Genomic DNA, 14270 nt, shown 5'->3' with positions numbered 1-14270 from the left:
GGCAGAGCGACGCAACATGTCCCGCAGCCCCGGCAGTGAGAACACAAAATAGCTTGAGGCACCCCACGATAACCAGGATCTCAGTGTCCAGAATTGACCAGTCCAGGCGAACGTTGGCACGGGCAATATGAGCGGCAGCTTTCCCGAAAAAGCTCTATGGTACTGCCAAAAATAATTCCGCCCGTACCTCAGGAACAAATCGCCCACCAACGCCAGGTACAGATCCAACTCCACCCTCCGGTTCGGGTACACGGAACAAATAACGTCCGAATAAACCAACCACCACCACGAACTGCCCAAAGGAAAGATCCTTGTTCAGCCGAGGGGCCCGGACTTAACCACCGCCGAAAACCCATCCCCCGCCACCAAAAGACTTATCACACTCCGGGGGCGGCAAAATAAGACTCAGCAGATTAACATCACGGCCCTGCAGAATTTTAGAGCGCAGCCTACTGGAAATATTAGCAGACACAGGGATGTAAGGCCTACCTAGGGAAAGAGAAGGCACAGCAGTGGCCAAGGAATGACAATGTTCCACGGAAGGAGAAGGCACCGGCTGAACACCGACCACCGCTGGCACAGACAGGGAAGCCAGAGCGGTAGTAATAGTACCAGACACGCCGCCACCCGCCATGCTCTCCACAGCCCGCATCCTAGCCTCCATGGCCTGCATCGAGCCGGCGAGGGACTGCAGTGCACGCGGATGAGGCCGGAATCCGAGGAGCCCCCGGAACAGCCGTATCAGCCGGCTGGCTGAGTGCCCCCGCAGCTCTCTCTCGTCGCCGGGGCTGGCGGTGAGATCCGCCTTCTTGGTCCGTTTCCGACCACGACCACTGGCAACCGGCGTGGCTACAGACGGGGCTGGCGACAGGCAGTCGCCAAGAGCAGCCAGCTCCGCTCTCCGGTGAAAGCCACGCCGGAGCCGCCACGCGGCCTCGATCCCGAAGCGAAGACATCCGGTCAGCCTCCCCGAAAGTGAACCAGAGGCGGCGGTCAATCTAGAGCTCCGACGACGCCGTCCGGAGACCCCGTGGAAGCCTCACGTCCAAACACCCACCAGGACCATCCGACCCCGGATCCAACTCAGAATCCGACATAGCAGCCACAAAAAAGACAAAAGACAGCGTAAACAGGAATGCCATGCAACCCGGTCAGGAAACGCACGCACTCTATTTCCTGAAACGACAACTGCCAACCGTGGAAGAGAGAGCAGATTTAAAGCAGGGTATCAAGCTGTGATAGGCTCGTCGACAAATGGTCGACCCTGATTGGTTTAACTAACAACAACACAGCTGTTCTGATTACTACTGACCAGTGACGTACCGTGAAACAGCTTATCATTATGAGTGATGGAAAAGTGAATGAAGTCTTCCTTTAAGAATTTACGCTGAGCTTCATTATGTAGTAAATCTCCTCAGTGTCCAAACAGCATTTCTTTGACATAGTACATAACACTTGTTTGGCTCCCTACTAACTTGAGCTGATAAATGTAAAGCCTCTGGGTAAATCAGGTAGAATAAGTAAACAATCCTCCTTCAACAACAACAACAACAACCTTTAGGACGCCTTTAACCTCTAACTTCGCTAGCTGAGCTGCTCAGAATCCAATAGTGTGCAGGAGAAAAACAACTGGACTGCTGTTCACAACAGGCAGCATGTTTGGTCCAGTGGTTATCATGGTTTGTGTTTAAAACAACTTCCCTTTATTATCCCAGACAAAACTTATATACCTGATAGTCTCTGTCTAGATAAATGATGTTTACAACTACAGTACAAAGGGATGTGCTAGTTTTCCATTTTGCATGTACTGTATGTAATGTTTTATTCCATCTATATATAATTTTGTTTTTATAAACAATATTCTGGCACTAAGTTTAGAGTTGTAGTTTTAAATGTAACCACAAAACATGACAGCTTTTCTTTTTGGACCAACTAAAACAAAACCGTTTAAGAAAAAAAGGATACAGTAACTGTAAAATAAGTGTATGATGTATAAAATGTTCCAAATAGTGAAAAATACAGATATTACAAGAGCATTAGGTAAATGTGACGTGCAAGAATGGAAACCAGCCTCTTATTTAAGCGTGTAGATTGGAAGTGCATCTGCAACAGAAATCCTTTTTTTTATTATTTGCACAATGAGGACTGAGTGGGTTCAACAAGGGTTTTAGCCTGTAAGCAGGGATACGAAGCTCCAGTGCAGTAGATCCTTTTGAGCTGAATTTTGTGTGTTGTCACACCACCAAATGACTAGAGGGGTTGCCTTAAGGTTACACTTCACTCCATCTAATTGCATCAGCACACAGCTGTATATTAAACTTGTCCAGATATATAAAACAATTTAACTGCTGGGACTGGACTTGCTGGATTGTGCACTATATTTTCAAAGACAATATTTATCTCTTTGTTGTGATATTAGTATGTTGCGCACCAGTAAACACGCAGCGCACTAATCCCTTTTTTCTTAAAAAAAAAAGCAATCGCAAGAAATAGATGTAAAAGTAGGTCATTTTTTTTGTTATTGTGATGAATCATTGTTGAGGCTGAGCCAGCAAGAATCTATTGTTACACATTTCTGTTTATTGTCAGCAGTTTCAGCAGACATCTGCTAAAAATAATTCACATTTCTTCCACTGCAGAGCTGCACAGCCCTGCAATAAGACCATATCTTAGCAAATGCATTGTCTTAGGTTGCATATGTAATGAAACTCTGATAAAGGTCAAATGTCAAAGAGGTTCTTAAAAACCAAAGGCGCACATAGTGGCCATACACCTGGCATGCTCACGAAACCCTTTATCTCTGATATCTCAGTGGGCTGTCAGGGTCAGGGACACAGTAAGATAGGTGATGACAGATAACCTTTTAGAAAAGATGTAAAATAATCTGACAGAAGTATTTGATCGGCTGGGATATTTTCAGTAGTCTGGGAGTATCCGTGTGCTTTTCATGAGCCTTTAAATTGTCTCCATTTTTTCACACAAATGTCTATTCTAAATCACCAACTTTTCAAGTGCTCATTTGCTCATTCAGCAGCAGCCGACAAAGCAGAAGAATCAAACACCTCCAGTCCATCTGTATACACTGTTTGAATCTCTTTAGAGATTCATTCTTATTTGTTCCCACCTCTGCATTCAATGTTCCTAAGAGTTGTTCAGACTTCAATAAGCTTTAACTGAATGAAGCTTGTGTGAATGTCTCTTGCTATCAAGAAAAGTGCTTTTGCTCTGCCGCAGACTCAAAAGCAGTGGCCTTTTTCTGCCGTCATTTTCACCAGGGACAGCTGTTTTGAGTGTGGAATAAAGGAGAGATCTGAGGATTTCCCGTCGCTGCACACCTATCTCTCTCCTCAAGCACGTGCAACGTCTTTAGGGTTGTGCAACTCAAAAGATGCTTCTAGTACACATGTCTGTTTTTCTTTCACTGGCATGACACCCAGCTCTGTTATTCAAAAAAAATATGACTATCTGCATCTTAACAAGATAAGAATGGACATCTCTAAATATAAAGCCATGCCATTATTTGAAAAAGGTTCACTAATATAAGAGACAGGCCATTATTCAGTGTTTCTTATCAAAATTTAGTGAGTAATCTCCCTATGTTGTGACCCTGCTCCCGTTTTAAAATGCTATGAAAGTGAGACTATGCAACTTTAGAGAGAATAAATACCACAATCCTCCTCTTAGAATATTGAAGTTAAATTTTAAATGCACCGTTTTTCAGTTCAATGTGGCTATGTTATGGTGGCTACTGTTAGATTAGTGTTGGAAATTATTGAATACATGAAACTTGAAAACAGTATTTCAGTTTAAAAGGAGAAACTAAGAGCAGCTAATTGGTGACATTTTATTGTCCATATTTAATGCTGGTCTCTAGACTTCATCCTTGCATTATTGGACTTGTTTGCACTACCATCATGACACACACTCTCAAAGAGCACCTTACCATGCATACTGAATCACAGGGTCAGTCCCTGCTCTGTCACTGCAAGCGTCTCATGCTTATACATCCCTTAGCACATTCATGTGGATTTTTTATTTAGTATCTTTTCTTTGCTGATCTTGCTGATTGAATTTACCACATTTTACGTATGCTTCGCCCTGTTCGGGAGCACTTGTAGATAGCAAAAGCTTATGATTGAGTGTGCAAATGTCACAAAGGGGAAGGATAGACACACACATTATTGAAGTGAGTGAAGTGTATCTGTGGTAAATTCTGCATGACTTGCCTATGTACAGGTCATTAAAAGGCCTTGTTGTCCCTGTTTTGCGTCCATGCAGAACAAACACATATGTTGAATTAATGATCATACTTGAGTAATTCTTAAGGTGTGTATGTGCGGTGGAAGAGAGAGAGACGTGTGTGTGTGTGTGTGTGTGTGTGTGTGTGTGTGGGTGGGGGGGCAATACAACAATCATTAAGTAGTACACATAATCACAAGCATCTCATTAACCCCAACGTTTCTTTGAGAGGAAACAAGTACTGTGGAACACACGTGCGACTCCCGGCTACCCCGTCACATTAGTACACAGCACAATGCAGCGGTGGCAGACCTCTGTGGAACTCATTATGCCCCTGACTAGTGAGCAGACTGTTTAGACAAGCAATTTGTGCCACATGACAGGCCTAATTCCTCATCTGCAACTCAAACATTGACCATACTGCTGAAAAATGCACCACTCTCTTCGCTCTTAATGAAGAGGACAACACCACTGCCTCCAAAAGAATGACAGAGACTCCGGGCAGTATTCTTCCATAGTGACTTAATGGGCCCTATTTTAACGATCTGAAACGCAAGTATGAAACGCAAAACGCAAGTAGCTTTGTGGGCGGATCTCGGGCGCTGTTGCTATTATACCGGCGGGATAAATGACTCTTGCGCCCGACGCAAATCTAAAATGGGTTGGTCTGAAGTAGCTAGGTGTGGTTTGGGCGTAACGTGCAATAAACCAATCAGAGCGTCATCTCACATTCCCTTTAAGAGCAGGCGCGCTTGTTCCATGGCGGATTGCTATTATGACGGCGGATTTGCCTGGCGCACGCCAGCAGGAGCTGCCGATGCGAGATGCAGCAAAGTAATAAATGCCCGTCTTGGACGGGTGGCGATGTTGCTGCGGCCCCTCGGGCGCATCTCCTCAAGTCTAGAGAGGATTGCTGCAGCCATGGAGCATGGGCCTCCAAACGCACCACCTGCACCTGTTGTGCCCCTTCCTCTTCCCCCCACTCCATCTCCGTCCACCTGCTCCACCAGGAGCACATCGCACATTACTCCCGGACCAGATCCCGCCGTAGTTCAACATCACGTCTCCTTAAGTCCTCTAATATTTCCTCATTTATGTCATCAACACATCCATGGTTCATGGAAATGTTGTGTAAATCACAACAAGCCACAAAGAATGCTGCGACTTTTTGAGGACTGTACTGTAAAGTGCCTCCTGACCTATCCAAACACCTGAAGCGCATTTTCAGTAATATTGTCCTTTGTAATTATGTATGGTTTACAAAAATGGGAACTGCTGCATCCATTAAGATGAGAGAAGTGTATGCGCGTTGTGCACACGCTAAATTATGGCCAAGCATGCGCCCCTAAAATAGCGTCTGAATAATGCGCTACTGACTTTAGACTAGGTTTTTCCTGGTCAGTGGCGGAATTGTTTTCTGAAACTGCAGAATAGGACCAAGTAACGTTTGCGCCGGAACACGCCTTCTCTTTTCGCTGAACCACCCCCAGGAGCGCAAATACATTCCCTAATTTACCGACGTGCGTCTGTGGAGGGAAATGTCCGCTGTGCGTCGGGTGCAAAATAGGAATGATACATGCGTCGGTGTACAAATGCAATTGCGCTGAGTGCAAAATAAGGCCCAATGTGTCAATTAATTACCTAAGACAAAGAAACCAGATTTCTCTTTTGAATTGGTTTTACCATTATGCATGACACTGGAGAGGTATGTTGTGCTGTGGAGGCATCAAATACCATCATGTGTCAAAAAGTTTAAAGTGGACCTATTATGCTTTTCCATAATTTCAGTCAAATCTATAATGTTATAATGTCGGATTTTCATGTTAAACATGGCCAAAAATTAAAATAATGAGGTAAACATATTTCAGAGAAATCATCGGGTCACATTATTGCCAAAACATGTCCAGGTATGTAGTATTTGGTTTAGAAGCCTTTATCTGCAATTTTGACGGTAGAAAGTGCTGCTATATTCTATTAGTGTCCACTGCTAACAATAGTAACTTCATGCTAACTCCTGATAGCTGTTATCTTGGGTCCAATGTTGGTTATTTCTCCCCAATTTCGAGTCACATTACTGCTGCAACATGTGTCAAGGATATTTTTCATGATACAAAGTCCTGCTATACTATACTCCGTTGTAGTCAGTTTTAGGCTCCGAAGTAAAACAACAACGGAGATTCCAACAGCGGAGAATCACGAGTCGCAGACATGCACTGACCAATCAGAGCAGACTGGGCTTTTTTGGGAGGGGGGCTTAAAGAGACAGGTGCTACAACAGAGTGCCTCATAAAGAGTATGAACAAGTATGAACCTGAAAATGCTATATAATAGCTCTTCTTTAAGTTGAATTAAAGGGAACTATTCTCATATAAAATAGTCTCATTCTGGTGTGTTATTATAAATAAATACAAAGGAAGATAATTTGCTGTCACACACAGACTACAGCTGAGAAACACCTGATTGGTAAATAAGTAATGCATAAATAACTGCTTTAAGCGGTTCTATTTGGTGATAAGCAGCACATATTGTTGTATTTTTTATCTGCGCTTCCCATATTCCCACAGTGTTATTAGTCCTGTATTTAATCCATGGTGGTTATTGCTACTGTTGCTTATTACTCATGTCTCTGATTTATTTACTGCTGTCATTTCTGTCAGACATGTATACCTGTGATGAGGATTATTTTCTCCAGGAAAGATGTTCACAACATCCGATGTAGCACAGCAAAAGTCCTCATGGTCTGATATTGATCTTAATCAACATGTAACAGATGAAACATGATGAAGAAATGGTTGGAAAAAGTAGGGATACCAACATTAAAGGCATAATTCATACTAAAACCAAAAGGTTTGCCTCATCACCAAAATTCAGCAACACAGAATTGAACTTGCTGTCACTCCCAAATTGATTAACAGGTCTTTTCACATAGAACAAAAACTAATAAACTATGTATATGTATAGTTTTTTAATCAGTTCCAAATTCTTGCTTGACAAACAAGTAGTGGTAGCAGCAGGTGTTAAGTGTGCATGAAGAAGCAGATTTACAGCAGTGGTAAGAGGGCTGTCAATCTGTGAAAGGTCTTAATTTGAAAAACAAGCATGACCAAAAGCTATTGAATATAATTATATAGTATCAGCAGTGTTATGGTAGTAGTGTTGCTGCATTATTCTCTCGAAATCACCAGTGTGGCATTTAGGGTCCATTTTCCTCTTTCCATGTGAGCACTCACAGACTTGAGCGCATACAGTTACCCCAACCGTGACAGTGGAGGGCTGACAGCTTCAAAGCGCTCTGGAAAGCTCCGAAAAATTGGAGAAAAGGAGCAAAAAAAGAATGGCCTGATTAAAATCTTTGATAGGACAGATGACAGTTTACCAATAGTGTTGATGTGCCTAATATTTATATGTAAACATAATGCCTCTCTGCTTTATAAAGTCACTGTAATCCTCCCATGATCACTAACTGCTTTGTGATGTGGGCGGCATTGTCACTGAGTGAAACAGTAATGCCGTAATCCAGCTGGGCTGACTCATCGAGATGTGGATTAGGGCTCCGCATCCTCCAGCGTCGAAACAAAGAGCAAGAACAAAAAAAAATTGCATCAGCAGAAATCCATGAGCAGCAATTGGCCACGTTTAACTCATTGTTTCAGGGGGCTTGATAATAAAACAGCAGGGGTTTACAGCTTTCATCTGTGTTTGAAGGTATACAGGGTTTGTGACAGTTGAAAAGCAATTAGACAGGAAGTTCCCTCCTTCTCACTTCAAGGAGAACCTGCCATGATTGAATGGATCGCTGGACTGGATGTGTGGCTCTCCTTGTTTCCATTGGGGAGCTTACAGATAAATCCTTGGTGTGCTTTTCTTTGTGACACATCAGTACAGCTTGTCTTTAAACGGCACACAGGAATACATTGTTATACATTGCTATCACAATGATAAAGCAGAGGACACACGAGTAATGAGAAAATTGTGTTTGAGGTTAAGAAGGGGTCAGTTATAAAGATAGCCAGCTGTTCAGCAGCAGTTTTTCACTGTCCAAAGACCTTTGAAAGTCCAACCAGAAAAAGTCCATCCAGTCCATCTTTTTGCACTGTTTGAATCTCTTTAGAGATTAATTCTTATTTGTTCCCATCCTTATTTGTAAATTGGAGATGTTGATATTCGGTAAAAACCTATGGTCATCTTATTTCTGCACTTTTTGAAATTATTTCTTTCTACAGTATTTGCACATGGCAACCACAGAGTTGTTAAGGTTAGGAAACTAAAACACTTAATTGAAGATAAGATCTAGTCTCATAATCCGACTGAATTGCCTTTTTGTTTCACTTAATTCATTCAGATTCTGTTTTGGAGGGGGGATGTTTTGTTTTGCTCTATCCAATCAGTGGCAATTGATAACGGTATCCATCCTGCTGACATTATTTCCATTCAACACAGAAGCTCTGGTTTAGGAGCAGTTACAATTTTTTACGACTATCAAATTTTAACAAAATGCAAATATTAAAGGGGTGGTTTTACGTTTTATCTAGTCCTTCTAGTTGCAGAGTTCGCTGGTGCTAGGCTAGCGCAAGTCAACGGTTTATGCTAGCCAGAGATGTATAGTCCAGGTGCCAGAAAGTAAAAATCCTGCCATGTTTTTGGATCTGCCTCTACATCTTGAACAGGTGTTTTCACTAACGAGCTCATCTGACTGGTAGAGGAGCTGGTTTAGTGATGGTTGGGACAGCTGCTGGACAGGATTTCTACTTTCTGGCACCTGGACTATACACCTCTGATGCTAGCCTGCCTAAAAACAGTCTTACCCACTCCACAGTACACCTGAGGCAAATAAATTATAACGCCAGACTATCGACGTAAATATCTGTGTTGATAGAATAATGTTAGAAATAAAACTACCCTTGCATCGCATTGCAGTAGTTATACTTTGTTCCCTGTAGTTAGGGTGACCAGATTTCCCGGAACTAAAACCGGGACACTTTGCGCGTGACCGTAGTGCTCATGCACGCACACGCTTTTTAACGTGAACATGTGCCAAAATTCCACTGCTGCTGAGAAACTAGTCCCTCAAAATGTAATGCGATCATTGAGATGCAAGGATAGTTTTATTTCTAACATTATTCTATCAACACAGACATTTACATCGATAGTCTGGCGTTATAATTTATTTGCCTCGGGTGTACTTTTTAGTGGGTAAGGGACCGTTCGGTATATATGGAATGGACCACCGGAGGAAAATAGGGGAGGGGTCATGTATTTTTATTCTTTGTTGAGGGGAGGGTCATCCAACAGTTTATAGAAACAGCAAACTTTCAAAGTGGCTTGTTTGGTGCATATTTTTCCATGTAGCTCTTAGTCTCAGCCATCCTTCGCTACCAGATGGGTCTGACCCATGAGTTTGGCTGTGGGGCACGGGGAGCACTGCCCCCCTGGTGGCTGAAACGGATAATTGCATTGTTTAAAAAATGAGTGGAATAATTATGTCTGGCATGACCAGATATTTTATAAATATCTTAAATAACACAAAACAACTAAATGGTGGTAGGTAATACATCTGATTTCATATACTGCTTTAGTAAAAAAAATATTTCCTGGCTGACGATGCGAGCAGCAGGACGTAAAAAACTAAAATTAATGTTGCTAGTCTGGACATCTTACCGCGCCATGGTTGCAATAAAGGTTTCCTAAATGCCACATGTCAGCTTACTAATTGATTGCGGGTTTTGTGTAGATTTGGACTTATGTTTATTCCACTTTGTTTAAACGGTGAAGTGAAGAAGCCTAGTGACGAGTCCGTAGCAACCAGTTTTGCTTTGCCGAATGGTCTCAATGTTTTATTTCATGTGAATACTAGTTTGCTTGAGGAGTAACTTAGTATTTGAAGTAATGCAGTAATGCAGTAAGTGTGCATTTAGTTTCCATGCTTATTATGTTTCCACAACAATGTTAGTGAGTAAATCTACTGAAATGGCCACCACACCATAACATAGGAGTGTGAAGCATCAGGGGGGAGGGTCATGCCTTTTTTCCAAATCGTTTTGGAGGGTCATAGAAAAATTATTACTGGTGAGGGGAGGGTCATGTCTGTTTTGACTAAAGGTCCCAAAACTCCTCCGGTGGCCCCTTAAATAAATAATGAACAGTCAACTGTTTTTAGTGGCATGCTAGCATAAACCATTGACTTGGGCTAGCCTAGCACCAGCGAACTCTGCAACTAGAAAGACTGGATGAAACGTGTTGAAAACGGTCCATCCATCTTTGTCCGCTTATCCGGGATCGGGTCGCGGGGGCAGCAGCTCCAGCAGGGGACTCCACACTTCCCTTTCCTGAGCCACATTAACCAGCTCCGACGGGGGGATCCCGAGGACGTGCCTGGAACACCTCCCTAGGGAGGCGCCCAGGGGGCATCCTTACCAGATGCCCAAACCACCTTAACTGGCTCCTTTCGACGCAAAGGAGTAGTGGCTCTACTCCGAACTCCTCACGGATGACTGAGCTTCTAACCCTATCTCTAAGGGAGACGCCAGCCACCCTCCTGAGGAAACCCATTTCGGCCGCTTGTACCCTGGATCTCGTTCTTTCGGTCATGACCCAGCCTTCATGACCATAGGTGAGGGTAATAACGGAAATTGACTGGTAGATCGAGAGCTTTGCCTTCTGGCTCAGCTCTCTTTTTGTGAGATAAATTGAATGTAATACCGCACCCGCTGCGCCAATTCTCCGACCAATCTCCCGCTCCATTGTCCCCTCACTCGTGAACAAGACCCCAAGGTACTTGAACTCCTTCACTTGGGGTAAGGACTCATCCCCTACATAGAGTAGGCACTCCATCGGTTTCCTGCTGAGAACCATAGCCTCAGATTTAGAGGTGCTGATCCTCATCCCAGCCGCTTCACACTTGGCTGCGAACCGATTCAGTGAGTGCTGAAGGTCGCTGGCCGATGATGCCATCAGGACCACATCATCTGTAAAAAGCAGCGATGAGATCCCCAGCCCACCGAACTGCAACCCCTCCCCACCCCAACTATGCCTTGATATCCTGTCCATAAATATTACAAACAGGATTGGTCACAAAGCGCAGCCCTGGCAGAGGCCAACCCTCACCTGAAACAAGTCTGACTTACTGCCAAGAACCCGGACACAGCTCTCGTTTTGGTCATACAGAGATTGGATGGCCCTGGGAAGGGACCCCCTCACCCCATACTTCCGCAGCACCTCCCACAGTATCTCCCGGGGGACCCGGTCATACGCCTTTTCCAGATCCACAAAACACATGTAGACCGGTTGGGCATACTCCCAGGGTTCCTCCAGGATCCTTGCGAGAGTGAAGAGCTGGTCCATTGTTCCATGACCAGGACGGAACCCGCATTGTTCCTCTTCAACCCGAGGTTCGACTATCGGCCGAACCCTCCTTTCCAGCACCTTGGAGTAGACTTTACCAGGGAGGCTGAGAAGTGTGATACCCCTGTAATTGGCACACACCCTCTGGTCCCCCTTTTTGAACAGGGGAAAACCACCCCTGTCTGCCACTCCTTAGGTACTGTCCCAAACTTCCACGCAATGTTGAAGAGGCGTGTCAACCAAGATAGCCCCTCACCCAGAGCTTTAAGCATTTCTGGACCCTAAAACCACAGCTCCTCGCCGCAGCTTCAGCAATGGAAACTTTGAACATTGTCCACTCGGATTCAATGCCCCCAGCCTCCACAGGGATGCACGAAAAGCTCCGCCGGAGGTGGGAGTTGAAAGTCTGTCGGACAGTGGCCTCTTCCAGACGTTCCCAATTTACCCGCACTACCCGTTTGGGCTTACCAAGTCTGACCAGAGTCTTTCCCCACCCCCTGACCCAACTCACCACCAGATGGTGATCAGTTGACAGCTGCGCCCCTCTCTTCACCTGAGTTTCCAAAACATACGGCCTCAGATCAGATGAAACGATTATAAAATCGATCATTGACCTTCGGCCTAGGGTGCTCTGGTACCAAGTACGCTTATGAGCATCCCTATGTTCGAACATGGTGTTCGTTATAGACAATCCATGACTAGCACAGAAGTCCAACAACAAACAACCACTCGGATTTAAATCAGGGAGGCCGTTCCTCCCAATCACGCCTCTCCATGTGACTCCATCATTGCCCAAGTGCGCGTTAAAGTCCCCCAGCAGAACTATGGAGTCCCCCACTGGAGCCCCATGCAGGACTCCATTCATGATCTCCAAAAAGGCCGAATACTCCGAACTTTTTTTTGGTGCATATGCACAAACAACAGTCAGAGTTTTCCCCCCCACAACCCGCAGGCGTAGGGAGGCGACCCTCTCGTCCACCGGGTTGAACACCAACGTAGCGACGCTCAGCCGGGGGCTACCACCCCTTTAAGAAAAGCTGTCACAAAAACTTGTCAGACTACATCAATCTCATTAAACGCCTGTTGCCATTTTTGTCGATGTTTTCTACTTTTCATGTATGCAGGTAGGTTGCTAGCTACTTAGTCCCCATTCTTCATCCCACCTCCAAAGCTCTGAGCAGATGATTGTTTCTTCAATCAGGAGAACCAGTGGTCAATGAGAGAAACACCAGGCTAAGCTAACATTTATTGTTGGTCTGTGACGGAACGTGAACTGCAGTCTTAAAATTAGACAAGCTCTACGCACATTCACCACTCCAAACTCCACACCACTCACACCTTCCAGAACACAACCTAGCAGGCAAACTATTCACTGAATAAGAAGATTCTGAACGTTGGCACTGAACGTAAATCATATGCCTTAGAATTGTCCAATATGAACGTAATTACTAGTTGTAAATGTTGTATATGTGTAATGTAAAGGAAAAAGTAGTTGAAAAGTTTTCAGCCATCTTGCCAGATTAGAAGAAGAAAAAAAAATTTCTGATTCCCATGCATTATTTTGGTTTCTAATGTAGTGGAACAATAACTGTAGTAACAATGATTAGTTTGCTCTCACAGATTCATGCTCACTACATAGAAAATAACTGTGATGTGCAGTAAATGATAATGATAACGATGTTGGTTATGATTTTTCTCTCATTTAGGCATAGCTGGAAACCCAGTTCTCTTCAATGAAAATGGAGATGCTCCTGGACGCTATGAGATCTACCAATACCAGATCAGAAACCGAACAGCCGAATACAAAATCATTGGCCACTGGACGGATCAGCTCCATCTCAACGTGAGCATTGCCTTTTCTATTCTATGCCTGTTACATTGTGTTTGCGTTTGCAAGTCCTTCTCTTAAAGGAATACGCCACCGTTTGTTGAAATAGGGTTATTCACCGTCTCCTCTGTATTTATATAGGTGGGCAAACACATTTTTGCATGCATTGTCTTAGTCCGGCGCCGCCGCTAGCTTAGCTTAGCGTAATGAATGGAATCCTTTGTTGCCGTTAGCATGTTGTGAGTAAAAGTGACCCAACAACAACAAAAACAAAACCTAATTACTATTTGTAACTTCACAAGTAAAAATAGCAATGCAGATTAAGACTAGACGATTTCCTAGGCAGATATTGACTTGGGACTATATTGGGTGGAAGTAGGCTACAGCCGAAGCACTGCTACTCGGACACAGAAATATCGGCAGCCCGTGGGGCTCTGCGGCTGTTTTCTGGGTTAGTCACTGTTTCTGGGTTAGTGGACAACCAAATGCTGCTGCCCTGACTGAGATCCGCGGGGCTCGGTGGGGCTCCGCGGCAGGCAGCCTGCGGGGCTCTGCTGCCTGCACAAAGTCACTGTTTCTGGGTTAGTGGACAACCAAATGCTGCTGCCCTGACTGAGCTCCGCGGGGCTCCGCGGCAGGCAGCCCGTTACTGGACGGACAGCGGCCCGCCGAGCCCCGGGACAAGAAGTAATTAGCTTTTGTTTTTGTTTTTGTTGTTGGGGTCACTTTTACTCACGACATGCTAACGGCAACAAAGGATTCCATTCATTACGCTAAGCTAAGCTAGCGGCGGCGCCGGACTAAGACAATGCATGCACTGAGACAAAAATGCGTTTGCCCACCTATATAAATACAGAGGAGA

General features: G+C 44.4%; 1 protein-coding gene across 2 annotated transcripts in view; it reads left to right on the top strand.

The window, feature by feature from the left end:
- LOC120557963 (metabotropic glutamate receptor 4-like) overlaps window positions 1–14270 on the top strand; it is a 158796-nt gene that overhangs the window by 118044 nt on the left and 26482 nt on the right. For both annotated transcript variants that reach the window (XM_039798712.1, XM_039798714.1), the window contains exon 7: window positions 13287–13423. In XM_039798712.1, the coding sequence (XP_039654646.1) occupies window positions 13287–13423 (137 nt within the window). The remainder of the gene's footprint in view (window positions 1–13286; window positions 13424–14270) is intronic.

The sequence above is a fragment of the Perca fluviatilis genome, chromosome 4 (assembly GCF_010015445.1).
Source record: "Perca fluviatilis chromosome 4, GENO_Pfluv_1.0, whole genome shotgun sequence".
Lineage (NCBI taxonomy): Eukaryota > Metazoa > Chordata > Actinopteri > Perciformes > Percidae > Perca > Perca fluviatilis.
This window is presented reverse-complemented; position numbering and strand designations above follow the sequence as displayed.